The sequence below is a fragment of the Macaca mulatta genome, chromosome 1, assembly GCF_049350105.2.
Source record: "Macaca mulatta isolate MMU2019108-1 chromosome 1, T2T-MMU8v2.0, whole genome shotgun sequence".
NCBI lineage: Eukaryota > Metazoa > Chordata > Mammalia > Primates > Cercopithecidae > Macaca > Macaca mulatta.
In genome coordinates this window covers 112,480,424-112,501,039 of record NC_133406.1, presented here as the reverse complement: position 1 = coordinate 112,501,039, position 20,616 = coordinate 112,480,424, and the positions used below count along the sequence as shown (strand labels likewise).

General features: G+C 44.4%; 1 protein-coding gene across 12 annotated transcripts in view; it reads left to right on the top strand.

Annotated features, from left to right (window-relative positions):
* TDRD10 (tudor domain containing 10) overlaps nt 1–20,616 on the top strand; it is a 54,967-nt gene that overhangs the window by 10,960 nt on the left and 23,391 nt on the right. For all 12 annotated transcript variants that reach the window (XR_013397989.1, XR_013397986.1, XM_077946131.1 and 9 more), the window contains 2 exons: nt 15,678–15,748; nt 16,694–16,850. Coding sequence is in view for 10 of the 12 variants with exons in the window: in XM_077946131.1 (XP_077802257.1) it covers nt 15,678–15,748; nt 16,694–16,850 (228 nt within the window). In the remaining 2 variants the exon portion in view is untranslated. The remainder of the gene's footprint in view (nt 1–15,677; nt 15,749–16,693; nt 16,851–20,616) is intronic.

Sequence of the window (20,616 nt, the reverse complement as noted above, 5' to 3'; positions counted from 1 at the left end):
AGAGTGCAGTGAGACGAGATCGAGCCACTGCACTCCAGCCTGGGCGACAGAGTGAAACTGTGTCTCCAAAAAAAAAAAAAAGTACAATTCAGTTACTAGTATATTCACAAGATTGTGCAGCCATCAATACTAACTTCTGAACATTTTCATCACCCCCAAAATAAACCTCATACCCATTAGCAGTCCTTCCCTTTCCCCCTTCCTCCTAGCCCCTGGTAACCACGAATCTACTTTCTGTCTCTTAAGGATTTCCTATTCTGGACATTTTATATCAATAGAATCATACAATGTGGAATTTTGTGTTTTCTTTCACTAAGCATGTTTTTAGGGTTCATTTGTGTTAGAGTGTCTTAGTATTTTGTTCCTTTTTTTTTTTAGACAGTTTCGCTCTTGTTGCCCGGGCTGGAGTGCAGAGTGGCTGGATCTCAGTTCACTGCAACCTCTGACTCCCAGGTTCAAGAAGTTGTGCTTTAGTCTCCCGAGTAGCTGGGATTGCAGGCATGCGCCACCACGCCTGGCTCAATTTGTATTTTTAGTAGAGATGGGGTTTCTCCATGATGGTCAGGCTGGTTTCGAACCCCTGACCTCAGGTGATCTGCCCGCCTCAGCCTCCCGAAGTGCTGGGATTACAGGCATGAGACACTGCACCCGGCGACTTTTTCCTCTTTTAAGGTGCATATCTTCTAGCTCTGTCCGCTGAGAGACCTTGGAGCTCTGATTACCCAATAGCAGTAACACACCTAGCCCATAGATTGTGTTCTTTTCCACTAAAGAGAACCAGGCCTTCTTAGAAAAATGACTGATTCCAGATCTGGAGCTGTTATGCCAGAAAGCTATCAAAGACTATTGAAATTTGAATGAAAAGACAGGAGGTTTTATTCAGAGGTGGTTTATTTAGAGGTGGTGTTCTTATTTCTTGGAGTTTGTGCTGAAGTGTTTGCATGTGAAGCAATGTGGTGTTTGAGATTTGTTTCGGAATAGCCTAGTGGCCGGGAGAGATGTTACAATGAAATGGGAATGGCCATGAATTGAGAATTGCTGAGGCTGCTGAGTAATAGGCATATAGGGATTTGTAATACTATTTTATCTGTTTTTATTCTGATTTGAAAGTTTCCAAACAAAAAGAAAAAGACACAAGAGCAAACAAAGAGGGTGTCCCATGCGCCAAAGACGGAGCAATTTGAGCATCAAGTACTACATTTGATTAAAATTCACCAATGATTTAAAAAAGCATTAATTTGTAATGGTATAAAGAAGGGAGAAATAACACTGGACATAACTAAAAATGGAAAGATAATGGTTCATTAACATAAAACTTGATAATTAAAGAGAAGGGAGAAGTATTTATCTTGTTTTTCCAACGCCAATGTAATAGCATTTTCAGAGCAAAAAAACGCTAGTGAATGAGAGAAAGTTCTTTACAGAAGAACTCTAGCTCATAAATGCAGAAGAAATGATAGAATTAAAAAATGACCATTGTGCAAAGCCCAGTAAGATACCTGTTTCAGACAGTGGTTATCTGAGCTTCCTTAATTCATCAGGTAAAGTATTGATGAGCACTTTTACAATGGATGGATCAGGATGTTACCGTTTGAACTTGCTAATTTTAGCCTCACTAAAAATGAGATAACCAGATATGAGCCCCCTAAAAAGTGATGCGAGATAAAGGCAACCACAGCATTTTAAAGTTCTACCAAAAAAAAAACACCTATACTAGTCAAGCTCTATGACAGATTTGTAGTCAAAAGGAAATATAGGGAATAGAAGACCAAAATAATGCCACTGAGATCCTCAGCAAGATGGCTGAATAGGAACAGCTCCAGCCTCCAGCTCCCAGCACGAGCGACACAGAAGAGCGTGATTTCTGCATTTTCAACTGAGGTACTGGGTCCATCTCACTGGGGAGTGCTGGACAATTGGTACTAGTCAGCTGGTGCAGCCCGACCAGCGAGAGCTGAAGCAGGGCGAGGCATTGCCTCACCTGGGAAGCGCGAGGGGGAAGAGAATCCCTTTTCCTAGCCAAGGGAAACTGAGACACACAACACCTGGAAAATCGGGTAACTCCCACCCTAATACTGTGCTTTACCAAGGGTCTTAGCAGACCAGCAGATTATATCCCACACCTGGCCCAGAGGGCCCCACGCCCACGGAGCCTCCCTCCTTGCTAGCACAGCAGTCTGAGATCTAACTGAAAGGCAGCAGTGAGGCTGGGGGAGGGGTGCCCGCCATTGCTGAGGCTTAAGTAGGTAAACAAAGCCGCCAGGAAGCTCAAACTGGGTGGAGACCACCGCAGGTCAAGGAGGCCTGCCAGCCTCTATAGACTCCACCTCTGGGGACAGGGCATAGCTAAACAAAAAGCAGAAACTTCTGCAGATGTAAATGACCCTGTCTGACAGCTTTGAAGAGAGCAGTGGGTCTCCCAGCTTGGAGGTTGAGATCTGAGAGCGGACAGACTGCATGCTTAAGTGGGTCCCTGACCCTTGAGTAACCTAACTGGGAGACATCCCCCACTAGGTGCAGACTGACACCTCACACCTCACATGGCTGGGCACACCTCTGAAACGAAATTTCCAGAGCAAGAATCAGACAGCAACACTCGCTGTTCAGCAATATTCTACCTTCTGCAGCATCCTCTGCTGATACCCAGGCAAACAGGGTCTGGAGTGGACCTCAAGCAAACTCCAACAGACCTGCAGCTGAGTGTACTGACTGTTAGAAGGAAAACTAACAAACAGAAAGTACACCCACACCAAAACCCCATCAGTACGTCATCATCATCAAAGACCAAAGGCAGATAAAACCACAAAGATGGGGAAAAAGCAGGGCAGAAAAGCTGGAAATTCAAAAAATCAGAGCGCATCTCCCCCTCCAAAGGAATGCAGCTCATTGCCAGCAATGGATCAAAGCTGGACGGAGAATGACTTTGATGAGTTGAGAGAAGAAGGCTTCAGTCAATCAAACTCAGAGCTAAAGGAGGAACTTACCGAGTGCAAAGAAACTAAAAATCTTGAAAAAAGAATGGAAGAATGGATAACTAGAATAATCAATGCAGAGAAGGCCATAAATGAACTGATAGAGATAAAAACCATGACACGAGAACTACGTGACAAATGCACAAGCTTCAGTAACCGACTCGATCAATTGGAAGAAAGTATCAATGACTGAAGATCAAATGAATGAAATGAAGTGAGAAGAGAAGTCTAGAGAAAAAAGAGGAAAAAGAAATGAACAAAGCCTCCAAGAAATATGGGATTATGTGAAAAGACCAAATCTGCATCTGATTGGTGTGCCTGAAAGTGAGGGGGAAAATGGAACCAAGTTGGAAAACACTCTTCAGGATATCATCCAGGAGAACTTCCCCAACCTAGTAAGGCAGGCCAACATTCAAATTCAGGAAATACAGAGAACGCCACAAAGATACTCCTTTCCCAGTTATGCACCAAGGCACATAATTGTCAGATTCACCAAAATTGAAATGAAGGAAAAAATGTTAAGGGCAGCCAGAGAGAAAGGTCGGGTTACCCATAAAGGGAAGACCATCAGACTAACAGCGGATCTCTCAGCAGAAACTCTACAAGCCAGAAGAGAGTGGGGGCCAATATTCAACATTCTTAAAGAAAAGAATTTTCAACCCAGAATTTCATATCCAGCCAAACTAAGCTTCGTAAGTGAAGGAGAAATAAAATCCTTTACAGACAAGCAAATGCTTAGAGATTTTGTCACCACCAAGCCTGCCCTACAAGAGATCCTGAAGGAAGCACTAAACATGGAAAGGAACAACTGGTACCAGCCATTGCAAAAACATGCCAAAATGTAAAGACCATTGATGCTAGGAAGAAACTGCATCAACTAATGAGCAGAATAACCAGCTAATATCACAATGACAGGATCAAGTTCACACATAACAATATTAACCTTAAATGTAAATGGACTAAATGGTCCAATTAAAAGATACAGTCTGGCAAATTGGATAGAGTCAAGACCCATCAGTTTGCTGTATTCAGGAGACCCATCTCACATGCAGAGACACACATAGGCTCAAAATAAAGGGATGGAGGAAGATCTACCAAGCAAATGGAAAACAAAACAAGGCAGGGGTTGCAATCCTAGTCTCTGATAAAACAGACTTTAAACCAACAAAGATCAAAAGAGACAAAGAAGGCCATTACATAATGGTAAAGGGATCAATTCAACAGGAAGAGCTAACTATCCTAAATATATATGTACCCAATACAGGAGCACCCAGATTCATAAAGCAAGTCCTTAGAGACTTACAAAGAGACTTAGACTCCCATACAATAATAATGGGAGACTTCAACACCCCACTGTCAACATTAGATCAACGAGACAAAGTTAACAAGGATATTCAGGAATTGAACTCATCTCTGCACCAAGCAGACCTAATAGACATCTACAGAACTCTCCACCCCAAATCAATAGAATATACATTCTTCTCAGCACTACATCGCAGTTATTCCAAAATTGACCACATAGTTGGAAGTAAAGCACTCCTCAGCAAATGTGAAAGAACAGAAAGTATAACAAACTGTCTCTCAGACAACAGTGCAATCAAACTAGAACGCAGGACTAAGAAAATCAAAACCGCTCAACTACATGGAAACTGAACAACCTGCTCCTGAATGACTACTGGGTACATAACGAAATGAAGGCAGAAATAAAGATGTTCTTTGAAACCAATGAGAACAAAGGTACAACATACCAGAATCTCTGGGACACATTTAAAGCATGTGTAGAGGGAAATTTATAGCCCTAAATGCCCACAAGAGAAAGCTGGAAAGATCTAAAATTGACATCTTAACATCACAATTAAAAGAACTAGAGAAGTAAGAGCAAATACATTCAAAAGCTAGCAGAAGGCGAGAAATAACTAAGATCAGAGCAGAACTGAAGGAGATAGAGACACAAAAAACCCTCCAAAAAACCAATGAATCCAGGAGTTTGTTTTTGAAAAGATCAACAAAATTAATAGACCGTTAGCAAGCCTAATAAAGAAGAAAAGAGAGAAGAATCAAATAGATGCAATAAAAAATGATAAAGGGGATATCACCACCAACCCCACAGAAATACAAACTACCATCAGAGAATACTATAAACACCTCTATGCAAATAAACTAGAAAACCTAGAAGAAACGGATAATTTCCTGGACACACTCTCTCAAGACTAAACCAGGAATAAGTTGAATCCCTGAATAGACCAATAACAGGCTCTGAAATTGAGGCAATAATTAATAGCCTACCAACCAAAAAAAGTCCAGGACCAGATGGATTCACAGCCGAATTCTACCAGAGGTACAAGGAGGAGCTGGTACCATTCCTTCTGAAACTATTCCAATCAATAGGAAAAGAGGGAATCCTCCCTAACTCATTTTATGAGGCCAACATCATCCTGATACCAAAGCCTGGCAGAGACACAACAAAAAAAGAGAATTTTAGACCAATATTCCCTGATGAACATCGATGCAAAAATCCTCAATCAAATAATGGCAAACCGAATCCAGCAGCACATCAAAAAGCTTATCCACCATGATCAAGAGGGCTTCATCCCTGGGATTCAAGGCAGGTTCAACATATGCAAATCAATAAACATAATCCAGCATATAAACAGAACCAAAGACAAAAACCACATGATTATCTCAATAGATGCAGAAAAGGCCTTTGATAAAATTCAACAGCCCTTCATGCTAAAAACTCTCAATAAATTTGGTGTTGATGGAATGTATCTCAAAATAATAAGAGTTATTTATGACAGACCCACAGCCAATATCATACCGAATGGGCAAAAACTGGAAGCATTCCCTTTGAAAACCTGCACAAGACAGGGATGCCCTCTCTCACCACTCCTATTCAACATAGTGTTGGAAGTTCTGGCCAGGGCAATCAGGCAAGAGAAAGAAATCAAGGGTATTCAGTTAGGAAAAGAAGAAGTCAAATTGTCCCTGTTTGCAGATGACATGATTGTATATTTAGAAACCCCATCGTCTCAGCCCAAAATCTCCTTAAGCTGATAAACTACTTCAGCGAAGTCTCAGGATACAAAATCAATGTGCAAAAATCACAAGCATTCTTATACACCAGTAACAGACAAAGAGAGAGCCAAATCATGAATGAACTCCCATTCACGATAGCTTCAAAGAGAAAAAATACCTAGGAATCCAAATTACAAGGGATGTGAAGGACCTCTTCAAGGAGAACTACAAACCACTGCTCAGTGAAATAAAAGAGGACACAAACAAATGGAAGAACATACCATGCTCATGGATAGGAAGAATCAATATTGTGAAAATGGCCATACCGTCCAAGGTAATTTATAGATTCAATGCCATCCCCATCAAGCTACCAATGACTTTCTTCACAGAATTGGAAAAAACTGCTTTAGTGTTCATATGGAACCAAAAAAGAGCCCGCATTGCCAAGACAATCCTAAGTCAAAAGAACAAAGCTGGAGGCATCATGCTACCTGACTTCAAACTATACTACAAGGCTACAGTAACCAAAACAGCATGATACTGGTACCAAAACAGAGATATAGACCAATGGAACAGAATAGAGTCCTCAGAAATAATACCACACATCTACAGCCATCTGATCTTTGACAAACCTGACAAAAACAAGAAACGGGGAAAGGATTCCTTATTTAATAAATGGTGCTGGGAAAATTGGCTAGCTATAAGCAGAAAGCTGAAACTGGATCCTTTTCTTACTCCTTATATGAAAATTAATTCAAGATGAATTAGAGACTTAAATGTTAGACCTAATACCATAAAAACTCTAGAAGAAAACCTAGGTAATACCATTCAGGACATAGGCATGGGCAAGGACTTCATGTCTAAAACACCAAAAGCAAAGGCAACAAAAGCCAAAATTGACAAATGGGATCTAATTAAACTAAAGAGCTTCTGCACAGCAAAAGAAACTATCATCAGAGTGAACAGGCAACCTACAGAATGGGAGAAAATTTTTGCAATCTACTCATCTGACAAAGGGCTAATATCCAGAACCTACAAAGAACTTAAACAAATTTACAAGAAAAAAACAACCCCATCAAAAAGTGGGCAAAGGATATGAACAGACATTTCTCAAAAGAAGACATTCATACAACCAACAGACACATGAAAAAATGCTCATCACCACTGGCCATCAGAGAAATGCAAATCAAAACCACAATGAGATACCATCTCACACCAGTTAGAATGGCAATCATTAAAAAGTCAGGCAACAACAGGTGCTGGAGAGGATGTGGAGAAATAGGAACACTTTTACACTGTTGGTGGGATTGTAAACTAGTTCAACCATTGTGGAAAATAGTATGGCGGTTCCTCAAGGATCTAGAACTAGAAATACCATATGACCCAGCCATCCCATTACTGGGTATATACCCAGAGGATTATAAATCGTGCTGCTGTAAAGACATGCACACGTATGTTTATTGTGGCACTATTCACAATAGCAAAGACTTGGAATCAACCCAAATGTCCATCAGTGACAGACTGGATTAAGAAAATGTGGCCCATATACACCATGGAATACTATGCAGCCATAAAAAAGGATGAGTTTGTGTCTTTTGTAGGGACATGGATGCAGCTGGAAACCATCATTCTCAGCAAACTATCGCAAGAACAGAAAACCAAACACCGCATGTTCTCACTCATAGGTGGGAATTGAACATTGAGATCACTTAGACACGGGAAGGGGAACATCACACACTGGGGCCTATTGTGGGGAGGGGGGAGCGGGGAGGGATGGCACTGGGAGTTATACCTGATGTAAATGACAAGTTGAAGGGTGCTGACGAGTTGATGGGTGCAGCACACCAACATGGCACATGTATACATATGTAACAAACCTGCACATGGTGCACATGTACTCTAGAACTTAAAGTATAATAATTAAAAAAAAAAACCTAAAAATAAAAAAATAAAAAAATAACAATGCCGCCATAAAGCAGTAGCACTCTTGTCTATAGAACAGCTGACCTGATTTCCAGAACAAGTCAGTCATGGAAAAATTGAAGTAGATCTGATAGAGATTTAAGGAGATTTGGAAGAGACTTAGGGGCTGGGTGTGGTGGCTCGTGCCTGTAATCCCAGCACTTTGGGAGGCCAAGACAGGTCACCCTGACCAATATGGTGAAACCCCATCTCTACTAAAAATACAAAAATTAGCCAGACATGGTGGTGGGTGCCTATAATTCCAGCTACTCGGGAGGCTGAGACAGGAGAATTGTTTGAACTTGGGAGGCGGAGGTTGCAGCGAGCTGAGGTCGCACCACTGCATTCCAGCCTGGGTGACAGAGCAAGATTCTGTCTCAAAAATAAAATAAAATAGAAGAGACTTAGAAATGACAGTGAAATACAATGATTAGCCTTTGTCTTGATCCTGTTTTGGACAAAACAACCACAAAAAGACATTTCTGAGACAATTGGTGAGGTTTACCTGTTGATAGTAAGACATTATTGTTTTTCTTAGCTTGATAATGGTGTGTCTAGTGAGAAAATGCCTCTTTGAGGAGTAGGCTAAAGTATTTAAGGGTGAGATGACAGAATGCCTGGGATTCTCTAAGACACTGGTGAATAAGGGGTGGAGAGACGGGAAACACACGGAATGGGGGTGCTGGTTGAAGCATGGTGATGGGCTTGTGGGAGTTTATTGTACTCTCTACTTCTGTGTATGTTTGGAATTATTTCATAACAAAAAGTTACCTACATCCAGAACCTGGCACCTGTTGTCACGCCACTGCTTGCACCCCGGCCAACCCACTGCTGTCCCATCTAGATTACTGCCAGGGATCTTAGTTCATTTGTCTTTTTTTTTTTTTTTTTTTTGAGACAGGGTCTTGCTCTGTTACCCAGGCTAGAATGCAGTGGTGCAGTTATGGCTCACTGCAGCCTTGAGCGCCCGGGCCCAAGCAAGCCTTCTACCTCGGCCTCCCATGTAGCTGGTACCACAGGAACACATCACCATACCCGGCTTTTTAATTTATTTATGTATTTGTTTTTTTGAGACGAAGCCTTACTCTGTTGTCCAGGCTGGAGTACAGCGGCGTGATCTCAGCTCACTGCAACCTCTGCCTCTTGGATTCAAGCGATTTTCCTGCCTCAGCCTCCTGTGTAGCTGGGGTTACAGGCGTGCACTACCACGCCTGGCTAATTTTTGTGTTTTTAGTAGAGGGCTTCTAAAAATGGGGCTTCACCGGGTTGGCCAGGCTGGTCTCGAACACCTGACCTCAAATGATCCGCCCACCTTGGCGATCTGCCCACCTTGGCTTCCCAGAGTGCTGGGATTATAGGAGTGAGCCACCGCGCTCAGGCTCTGGCTAATTTTTATGATGGGATTTCACCGTGTTGCTCAGGTTGGTCTCAAACTCCTGGGCTCAAGTGATCTGCCTGCCTCGGCCTCCCAAAGTGCTGGGATTACAGATATGAGCCACCACACCCAGCCCGCTCTTCTTGCTTCTGCCTTGCTCCCCTGCAGTCTAATCTTAACATAGCAGCCAGAGTGACCCCATAAAGTGGCAAGCAGGTCTTGGCCCCGCTCCACTTAGAAGCCTCCAGTGGCTTCCCTTCTTATTTAGGAAGAGCAGAGTCCCTTGTGGTCTTGCGTGAACCACTCCCTGTGCCTGCCTCACTCCTGCCTTCTTCCTTGTTTGCTCCACAGCAACTTCTCTGGCCTTGCTCAGCCCAGAACCTGCCGTAGGGCCTTGCACCTGCAGTTTCCTCTGCTCACTGCTCTGCTTCGGAGGTGGCCTTCTCAGAGGCCCTCCCTGGCTCTTCTCCCTCAGTTGCAGCCCCCATTCTTCCTGTCCTTCCTGCTCTATGTCTCCTTAATACTTTCCACCATTGAACTCACCACACCTGCTACTTACTCCTCTTATTTTTTTATTTTTTGAGATGGAATTTCGCTCTTGTCACCCAGGCTGGAATGCAATGGTGCGCTCTTGACTCACTGCCACCTCCGCCTCCTTAAGCGATTCTCCTGCCTCAGCCTCCCGAGTAGCTGGGATTATAGGCACCCACCACCACACCCAGTTAATTTTTGTATTTTTTTAGTAAAGATGGGATTTCACCTTGTTGGCCAGGCTGATCTCAAACTCCTGACCTCAGGTGATCTGCCTGCCTCAGCCTCCAAAAGTGCTGGGATTACAGGCGTGAGCCACCATGCCCTGCCACCTGCTACTTACTCCTCTTAGTGATGATCTCTTCCCCATAAAAAATGAGCCCAGGAGGGCTCTGCTTTCTGCACCTAACACATTTCTAGCACAGAGTGGGCACCTAATAAGTATCTATTGAATGAAAGAGTAAGAGGAAGTGAAGATAGCGTTGATGACTTTTTCAAGGATTTTAGTCAAAAAGAAGAGTAGGGAGATAGAGTCGTAGCTGGAGGGGTGTAAGGGGTCTGAGATGTTATGTGTAATAAGTATTAACATGGCGAATTCGTATGCTCATCCAATGGAGAGGGAAACTGATGCTGGAAAGAGAGGAGCTGATTTAGCGGCAGAGGCCTCGAGAAGGTGGGAAGGAAGAGATCGGGGCAGGGAGAGGGCTTCCACGTAGAGGGATGAGTACAGATGCGGGGGTGGTGGGAGAATGAAAGTTCCCCTTTGGTTGCTTCTCTTAGTGAAATAAAAATCAGGGTTCTCTGCTGAATAGAAAGGATGTGCAAAGTGTGTACGGTAGTTTTTTCTAGGAGAGTGGGGGTCTGATGATGAGGAATAGGTAGTAGGAATGCCATGAAGTACTGGACACAAGGTAGTGATTGCAGTGACAGACCCAGGCACCTAAGCTGGTTAGTGAGCACAGCACGGGGCCAGGAGCATTGCATGGTGGCTCATGCCTGTCATCCCAGCCCTTTGGGAGGCCCAGGTAGGTGGATTGCTTGAGGTTAGGAGTTTCGGATTAGCCTGAGCAACATGACAAAACCCCGTGTCTATGAAAAATACAGAAATAAGCCAGGCCTGGTGGCGCATGCCTGTAATCTCAGCTACTTGGGAGGTTAAGGTGGGAGGTTGGCTTGAGCCTGGGAGGCAGAGGCTGTAGTGAGCCAAGATCATGTCACTGCACTCCAGCCTGGGCAACAGAGCCAGACCCTGACTAAAAAAAAAAAGCACAGCAAGAACATTGTAGGTTCGGGTGGGGCAGGACGGTTAGGAGAAAAGGGTCAGAGTCAGGGGTTTGCAGGAGGGTGGAAAGCGGTGGAGTCTGAAGGGTCCCAGTACGGAGGAAAGGAGTTGGAGAACCAGAGGTGTGAGCAGGAAAGATAGGAGGGGGTCAGAGAGTGCGGGGTTCAAAGCTGTCATTTGGGGGTAGGCATTGGGAATGACCATGTCTGGGGTGTTCCCTGGAAAGCAGGGAGCTGAGGTGCTGGGCAGGTGGTTGTTGATCCCTCACCTTCTGTCTGTGTGTTTGTCTGTGGCTTGCTTTGATCATGTCTGTGTTGGCATGTGCAGCTCTAGGCAGAAATTTCGGCTGTTACAATATTCCTTTGTATGAACCTACCACAGTATGTTTACCTGCAAATAGACATTCCAGTTCTTAGGTTGTACCATATGAAATTGCTGGTATTGGACCTTTTTTTTTTTTTTTGAGATGGAATCTTGCTCTTGTTGCCCAGGCTGGAGTGCAGTGGTGCAATCTCGGCTCACTGCAACCTCTGCCCCCCAGGGTTTAAGGGATTGCCTCAGCCTCCCAAGTAGCTGGGATTACAGGCACCCGCCACCATCCCTGGCTAATTTTGTATTTTTAGTAGATGTGTTGGTCAGGCTAGTCTGGAACTCCTGACTTCAGGGGATCTGCCCATCTCAGCCTCCCAAAGTGCTGGGATTACAGGCCTAAGCCACTGTGCCCGGCTTGGACCATTTTTTTAATCTGCAAAATCATCAATTTCACATGGTTCAAACTAATATTTTCCTAGGTTTTGCTACCTTAAGCAGAGCTTCAGTGAACCAGCTTGTACGCGTATCAGTGTGCGAGGTGTGAGTGCCTCTGGGGCCTGTACCTAGGTGTGGGGCATCTGGGCTGCATGGTCCTCGCAGCTGGACCAGGAAGGGGACTGACTTGCACTCCCACCAGCAGCACAGGGTTCCTCTGTCATGAATGCTTGGTGTTGCCCAACTGTTAAATTGCTGCCAGTTGGATTGGCATGAAATTACTTAGCACTTAGGTGACTGCAGTAACCTCCTGCCTGTCTGGCACAGAGACAGTGGTCCATAAATGCTGGTGCCTTAACTAATAACAGGCTATAGATCCTTTAAACCATGTGGTTGGCGGTGATTAACTGAAAGGGATGTGTCTTTAAGTGAAATAGGTTACAAAGCAGAAGGTACAGTATGATTTCATGATATTTATAGTAGATGTGAAGTGTTCATATTTTGGCAGGATTATGAACAATACTTCTAGTTTGCTTATCTGTGTTTTTTTAAAAAAATTCTACAATAAACATTCAATGTCTTTGTAATTTTAAAAAATCCTGGTAAGTTACTTTTATGATTTAAAATGAGATGTAGAATTCCCTACGGGGCATGAGGCAATTTTAGCTTAATGTACCAAGCCTCCTTTCATATCTATAATTGATCAAAACCTTTTTTTTTTTTTTCCGAGGTGGAATCTTGCTCTGTCACCCAGGCTGGAGTGCAGTGGCACAATCTTGGCTCACTGCAAGCTCCACCTCCCAGGTTCATGCCATTCTCCTGTCTCAGCCTTCTGAGTAGCTGGGACTACAGGCGCCCCCCACCACGCCCGGCTAATTTCTTTTTGGATTTTTAGTAGAGATGGGGTTTCACCGTGTTAGCTAGGATGGTCTCAATCTCCTGACCTTGTGATCTGCCTGCCTCAGCCTCCCAAAGTGCTGGGATTACAGGCATGTGAGCCACCGTGCCCAGCCGATCAAAACATTTTTAAATAAACAAATTAAATTGTTAAGGGGCAGGAAAAAATGTCAAAATTAGGGCATGCTTTCAGATTTTAGAAATTCCTAGTGATAACTATCAACTGTAGCAGCATCTGCTGATGGGGCACCCTTACTGATAACACTGATTGAAATTCCATGGATAGGCCGGGCGCAGTGGCTCACGCCTGTAATCCCAGCACTTTAGGAGGCTGAGACGGACGGATCACCTGAGGTCAGTAGTTCAAGACCAGCCTGACCAACATGGTGAAACACTGTCTCTACTAAAAACACAAAAAATTAGCCGGGCATGGTGGTGGGTGCCTATAATCCCAACTACTTGGGAGGCTGAGGCAGGAGAATTGCTTGAACCCAGGAGGCGGAGATTGCAGTGAGCTGAGATTGCGCCTTTGCATTCCAGCCTGGGCAACAAGAGCAAACTCTTATCTCAAAAAAAAAAAAAAAAAAAAAGAAAATAAGAAATCCCATGGATGAAAAGATGTCATTGGGTTTTTAGTATTTGTGTGTGTATGTTGTGGGGAGCGAGGGAGATTCTTCTCTCGCCCTCAGGCACATTTTCTGGAAACTCGTGCTTTCTAAATCTGAAACCATGGAACAGTCATTTTCGTTTTCAGTCTTGGCTGTGTATTGAAATAATCTGGGGAGCTTCTTAAAAAACACCGATGCCTTAGTCCCAACCCCAGCAATTCTGGTTTTGTATACCTGGAGTGGGCTAGGTGTTGCATTGGTAATTAAAAGAGAAAAAGTATTTACTCCCCAACTGAATGTTGTCTGTAGTCGAAATAGAGAACCATTGCTGTGGCACAAGGGTTTGCAAACTTTTTCTGTAAAGGGTCAGATAGTAAATGCTTTTTGTTGTTTTGTTTTCCTGTTTTGTTTTTTTTTTTTTTGAGACAGGGTCTTGCTGTGTTGCCCAGGCTAGAGTGCAGTGGTATGATCTCAGCTCACCGCAACCTCTACTTCCTGGGCTCAATCTATCCTCCCACCTCAGCCTGCTGAGTAACTGGGACTACAGGCATGCACCACCATGCCCAGCTAATTTTTTGTATTTTTTGTAGAGACAGGGTCTCATGTTGCCCAGGCTGGTCTTGAACTTCTGGATTCAAGCAATCCGTCTACCTCAGCCTCCCAAAGTGCTGGGATTTCAAGCTTGAGCCACTGTGCCCGGCCACATAGTAAATACTTTATGCGTTGAAGGCCATTGTAACCTGAAAGCAGCTGTAGACAATGAGTGAATGGATGTGCATAGCTGTGTTCCAGTAAAACTTTATTTACAAAAAAAGGTGGTGGACTGGATTTGGCCCAAGGTTATGGTTTCCTGATACCTGCCAAAATATTCGTTTTCTATTTTATTTTAACAATGGTAAAACCTGAGAAGAAAACTACGATTTTGCACTATATAATGGAAAAAAAATGTAGGATTTGAAGTTCGGAGTCTGGAGTTCAAGTCCTGTTTCTAAATTGGCTGTATAGCCGTAGAGACATCATTTAACCTCTCTGATCCTTATTTTATGCCTCTGTGCAATGAGTGTAGTAATAATGTGTACTTTATAGGGTGGTTGTGAAAACCAAATGGAATAAAGGATATGAAAGTGCTTGGTAAACTGAAAATGCTAAGCACACATTGCTCGTTCTCACAAATTGCTTGTTGCTCAGCATCTTGTAGATTCATGTGTAATAAACATTAAATATTTAAGATAAAGCAAATTAGAAAATTTGAATATAAACATAGTATAAACATGAAGACTGAGAAAAATGAGTTATACATAATGCATTTCTATTTTCTTGAGCCAACAAAGTGACTTTGGAAGATGGTATAAATATAAATTTTTTCCAAAATAGAGTTTTCCAGAGAAAAATTGGTTTTCATCATGGTTGTGAAATGTTATAATCATTAACACTCTTGTGGGGAAGCCAAGGAAGGAGGAAGTATTGAGGGGTACAGGCAGGAGTTGAAAGAGCTGAAGCCTGAAGTGAAGCCATCACAGTAGGCAGCAAGCGCACGTCTGTGACCTGCAAGGAAGCATTTCAGTAGGGCTGGAACCAGCCTGGCACAGGCAGTCAGAAGGGAGTGGGCAGGGAGGAAACGGAGGCATTAGGTGGAGACGGCTCTTTCTACAAGTTTGGCAGAAAAGAGAAAAAATAGGGTGTAGCTCGAAAAGGCCTCAGGGTTGCATAGACATTATCATAAAGCAGGGGAGGTTGATGCCTTTGTGTAGACAGCAACCCAAGCCCGTGGAGCAGGATGGGGAGCAGGGGATGGGGTGAGGAAGATGGCCTGAGGGCAGACTAGGAGAGGAGTTAAGAAGGGTGTGGGGAAGTGTCTGGGGAAGAGGAAGGGAACCATATCCCTGGGCAGAGGCCAGGCAGGGTTGAGAAGCAGTGAGGAGGAGGTGCTTGCAAAGCTTCGGAAGTCACTTCCTCCTGGGAGCATGCCCTGACCACCTCCTTTCCCTCCAAATCTGGATTAAATGACAGGACGTGTGCATCCATAGCCAGCTGTATGTGCAGTGATGAAACGGTCTGTTTACTTGATTGTGTTGTCTGCATCCCTGCTTGACTGGTGAGCTTCACTGAAGACAGGGCTGTGGTCTTTCTTGTGTATCCTACAAAACCTGGCACATACAGCGCATAATAGATCCTCATTAAGTATGGGTTAAATTGGATCCAGACTTGCTGTCTGGGGATCTGAAACCTTGAGAACTGTTTGTAAGTTATGTCTCTGGGTCTCTCTCTTTTAAACCCTGGTGTTGTAGGAAGAAATTCTGTACCTTCTAAAGGACTTCAACCCTCTTGATGTCCACAAAATCCAGAATGGCTGCAAATGGTAATGACTGTTCTTCCTTTGTTTTCTTTGGGAAGCAGCTCCTTTCCTCCCTGTTCATTTTGCTGATGCACTCACGTTGCAGACTAGCCCAGCAACCGCCGCATCCACACCCACTCTGACTTGGCAAAGGAACATTTGGGAAACCCCCTTTCCATATTTAACCCTCTGACCCAGCAGCGAATACTGTCTTATCAACACAATCCTGGCTTAGAAGTCCAGAGACCTGGGTATATATTTGGTCATGCCCTTGCTGTGTTTTCTGACTTGAGATAAGTTACTATACCACCCTCAGCCTTAGTTGTTCCTGAAAACCAGACCTACTTATATTTTCCCTTTCTTATTTTCAAGGCAGTAAAAAGTGGTTTAAACGTTTGTTTGTTTGAGACAAGGTCTCACTCTGTTGCTCAGGCTGGAGTGCTGTGGTACAGTCTCGGCTCACTGCAATTTCTGCCTCCCAGGCTCAAGCAGTCCTCCCACCTCAGCCTCCGAAGTAGCTGGGACTACAGGTGTACACCACCACATCTGGCTAATTAGTGTATTTTTTTGTAGAGATGGGGTTTTGTCATGTTGCCCAGGCTGGTCTGAAACTCCTGGACTCAAGTGATCCTCCTGTCTTGGCCTCCCAAAGTGCTGGGATTGTAGAGGTGAGCCACCACCCCTGGCTTGCTTTGAACTTTTGGGGCAGTAGTATTAATGAAACTCAAAGTCATAGACATATGCTGCATAGTGAAAGTCAGCTCATTTCTTCTGCTCCTTAGAGGTCCATGACAGTATCTCACAGTGGCGCAGGCCCAAGTCTGGACATACTTGTAGCCTGCTTGTTCGTATTCTGTCACTGCAGAGAGAGAGGACACTGCCCTTCCAGCTCGGGCTTGGTGCCTCCCTGCAGCTCTGGGCTTCTCTGGAGATGTGCGCAAAGCTGCCCTCTCTCTCTTCCCTTTTCAGCTTTGCATTTGTAGATCTGGGCTCCATGCAGAAAGTGACACTTGCAATCCAGGAGCTGAATGGCAAACTCTTCCACAAGCGAAAACTGTTCGTGAATACAAGCAGAAGGCCCCCCAAGAGGACCCCTGATGTGATACAGCAGCCCCGGGTGCCACTGGTATGTCTTCTGGCCTTTCTGCTCTGGGGCGTTCCCTTTTCACCCTTTGGAGTGCGGCTGACTTTGCTTTCAGTGCTTTCATCCACCTCTAGTCCAGTCTGACTGGAGAAGCAGGCAGGGTCTTGGGTGAAATCAGGAAACTTTTGTGGCCTTTAACAGTCAGAAGTAAGGTCAGATGCAGAAAACTTGGAATTTGTAAATTAAGGAGACTATATTTTTGGCAAGGATAAAAAGGGTCATTAGGCAATTTAGTAAGGGCTTTTACAACCTGGAATATTGAAATTTAGGTTTTCCTTGTTAATGTAGCAGACATTGAGTGTCTACTATTTGTACAGCCCTGTTCTGGCTGCTGGTGTGAAGTATAAGACAAAAGTCAATAAAATCCAGTTCTTCCTGGCAGGAAGATAAACATTGCCAAATATGAGGTATGAGGGGCAGTTAATGGTGGAGGCTGCCTCTGCAGGCGGAGAAGATAAGGTCCATAACTAACCCCTGGGAACTTCCCTCAAAAGGAGGAGGGCCCGTTCTAGGTACACAGAGGTGAACCAGGAGAAAAAGATCCCATTCCAGAGCCTGAAGTGTTAGTGCTAGAAGCTGACACTTGGCTGCACATATGAGGAAATCTGAACAATAGTGGCTTAAACAAGTTAGCGATTTGTTTTTCTTTCCTGTAGAAGTCAGGAGGTAGGGAGTCCAGGGTTGCTCTGGAGCCTCCATGGTGGTATCAGGGTTCTAGGCAGGAAGAAGGGGAGAAGCAGAGGGCAAAAGGGGCCTGTGTCCGCTTAAAAGGCTTTCCAGAAGCCCTGACCACAGTTCTGCTTGTGTTTCACTGGATATCCCTGTAACGCGTGGCCTTAAGTGCGCAGATGCTGAGAGATGTAGTTTTGAAAGATAGACACATTGTTGCTAAACTTGGGGTTCTGTCAGCAAGGAAGCAGAGCATGCATATGGCTGGCAGTTAACAAGGTCAGCCACAGAGCTAGAGAGGTTGGAGGTGGAGGCGGAGAGATGGGTTGGAATTATTGACTACAATAAGATTTTCAGAGGTGGGCCGGGCGCAATGGCTCACACCTGTAATCCCAACACTGGGAGACCGAAGCAGGAGGATGGCTTAAAGTCAGGACTTTGAGACCAACCTGGCCAACATGGCAAGACCCCATCTCTATAAACAGGAAAAAAAAAAAAAAAAAAAGATTATCAGAGGTGACTCCCTTTGCTAATTTCAAACTCTTTCTCTTCCCTTGTCTCTTAAGCCCTCTTTGAAAGGGCAAACTGTCAGACTATACTGCTTAGGAACCTTCCTAGTAGCAGTTGTCTGCTCTTCTCTGTGTTATGCCCTTCACTGAAAACTTCCGCTTCAGGCTCATTATCTTTCTGTCTTATCATCATGCAGATTTAGCATCCACATAGATGATTTGTCTAAGAGTCCAGTCACTTACTTCCTGGACTGTTGTATCTTTTTTTTTTTTTTTTGAGACGGAGTTTGGCTCTGTTGCCCAGGCTGGAGTGCAGTGGCCAGATCTCAGCTCACTGCAAGCTCTGCCTCCCGGGTTTACGCCATTCTCCTGCCTCAGCCTCCCGAGTAGCTGGGACTACAGGCGCCCGCCACCGCGCCCGGCTGAGTTTTTTTGTAATTTTTAGTAGAGACGGGGTTTCACCGTGTTAGCCAGGATGGCCTCGATCTCCTGACCTCGTGATCCACCCGTCTCGGCCTCCCAAAGTGCTGGGATTACAGGCTTGAGCCACCGTGCCCGGCCGTATCTTTTTTTTTTTGAGACAGGGTCTCATTCTGTCACGCAGGCTGGAGTGCAGTGGAGCGATCTCAGCTCACTGCAACCTCTGCCTCCTAGGTTCAAGGGATTCTCCCACCTCAGCTGGGACTACAGGTGTGAACCACCATGTCTGACTAATTTTTGTGTTTTTTGGTAGAGACAGGGTTTCACCACGTTGACCAGGCTGATCTCAGACTCCTTCCTGACCTCAAATGCTCTGCCCACCTCAGCCTCCCTAAGTGCTGGGATTACAGGCGTGAGCCACTGCACTCCACCTGGATTGTTGTATCTTTAATGATCTTTTCTTCCACTTGGTCACAGTTTCTCATTCCCGTAGCTCTATTTCAGACCTTGTCATCACTGTAACCATTTCAAGCATCCCACTCTGCACTGTCCCCTAGTCTTTGCAGCTCTCTTACTCTGGAAGAATGGTTCTCAAGCTTTAACAAGCATCAGAATCAACAAAAGAGTTTATGAACACAGCTTTCTGAGTCCTAGCCTCAGCGATTCTGACTCAGTACATGTAGGGTAGGGCCTGGGAATTTGCACAAGCTTCAGGTGGTGCTGATGCTCCTGGCTCTGTGACCACATTTTAGTAGCAAGGCTCTATAGCCTCAGTCCAACAGTTGATGCATTGGCACACATAGGCACCCAAAGTCCACTGACCCCACCGTTTTTTCATTATTCAATATTCTCTTTGTTCTTTCATTTTCTCTTAGCCTAAATTCTATAGTTAATAACTACCTTAGTTCAAACATCTTTAACTCCATTGCCCTTTTCTCACTAGGTTATAGCTTGCAGAACACTAATCCTAGTTGAAGCCAGCCCTCTGCCTATTCTGAACCCACCGTCTGAGCCCCTGAAGACATTCACACAACCTTGCTAACTGGTCTCAGTATGTGTGTATGGTCACAGGCTTTCCCGCTGTTCCAAACTGACCTGTTTTGGAATTCTCTGATCTTTTCTCCTCCTATGTCCAATCTGCTCTTAAGCCCATCTAATGAATTTTCCGTTGTAGATATTTTTCAACTTCCATTTGATTCTTTTTTTCCATTTATCTGCTGAACTTTTTCATCTTTTCACCTATTTTGTCTCTTTTTTTAAGATAATATTTTTATAGTAGTTATTATAAAATCGTTTTCTGCTAATTCCCACATTTGAGTCATTTGTGAATCTGCTTCTATTGACATTTATCCCTTGATTATGGGTAAAATTTTCAGGTCCTTTTACAAATAGTTTTTTGTTTTTTCCTGAGACAAGGTGTTGCTCTGTCACCCAGGCTGGAGTGCAGTGGCTCAATCACGGCTCACTGCAACCTCCACCTCTTGGGCTCAAGCCATCCTTCCGCCTCAGCCTCCCTAGTAGCTGGGACTACAGGCATGCACCACCTTGCCTGGCTAATTTTTGTATTTTTTGTAGAAATGGGATTTCGTCATGTTGCCCAGGCTGGTCTCAAACTCCTGGGTTTAAGTGATCTGCCCACCTTGGCCTCTCAAAGTGCTGGGATTATAGCCATGAGCTGAGCCACTGCACCTAGCCTATAGTAATTTTTTTTTTTTTTTTTTTTTTTTTGAGACGGAGTCATGCTCTGTCGCCCAGGCTGGAGTGCAGTGGCCGGATCTCAGCTCACTGCAAGCTCCGCCTCCCGGGTTCACGCCATTCTCCTGCCTCAGCCTCCCAAGTAGCTGGGACTACAGGCGCCCGCCACTTCGCCCGGCTAGTTTTTTTGTATTTTTTAGTAGAGACGGGGTTTCACCGTGTTAGCCAGGATGGTCTCGATCTCCTGACCTCGTGATCCGCCCGTCTCGGCCTCCCAAAGTGCTGGGATTACAGGCTTGAGCCACCGCGCCCGGCCTTAGCCTATAGTAATTTTTTATTGTATGTTGGACATTATGGATGCTATATTGTGGAGACTTATGTTATTGTCCTCTAAATGGTGTTGAAATTTTTCTAGCAAAGATTAAATTACTAGCAGATCTTTAATCTTATTAAGG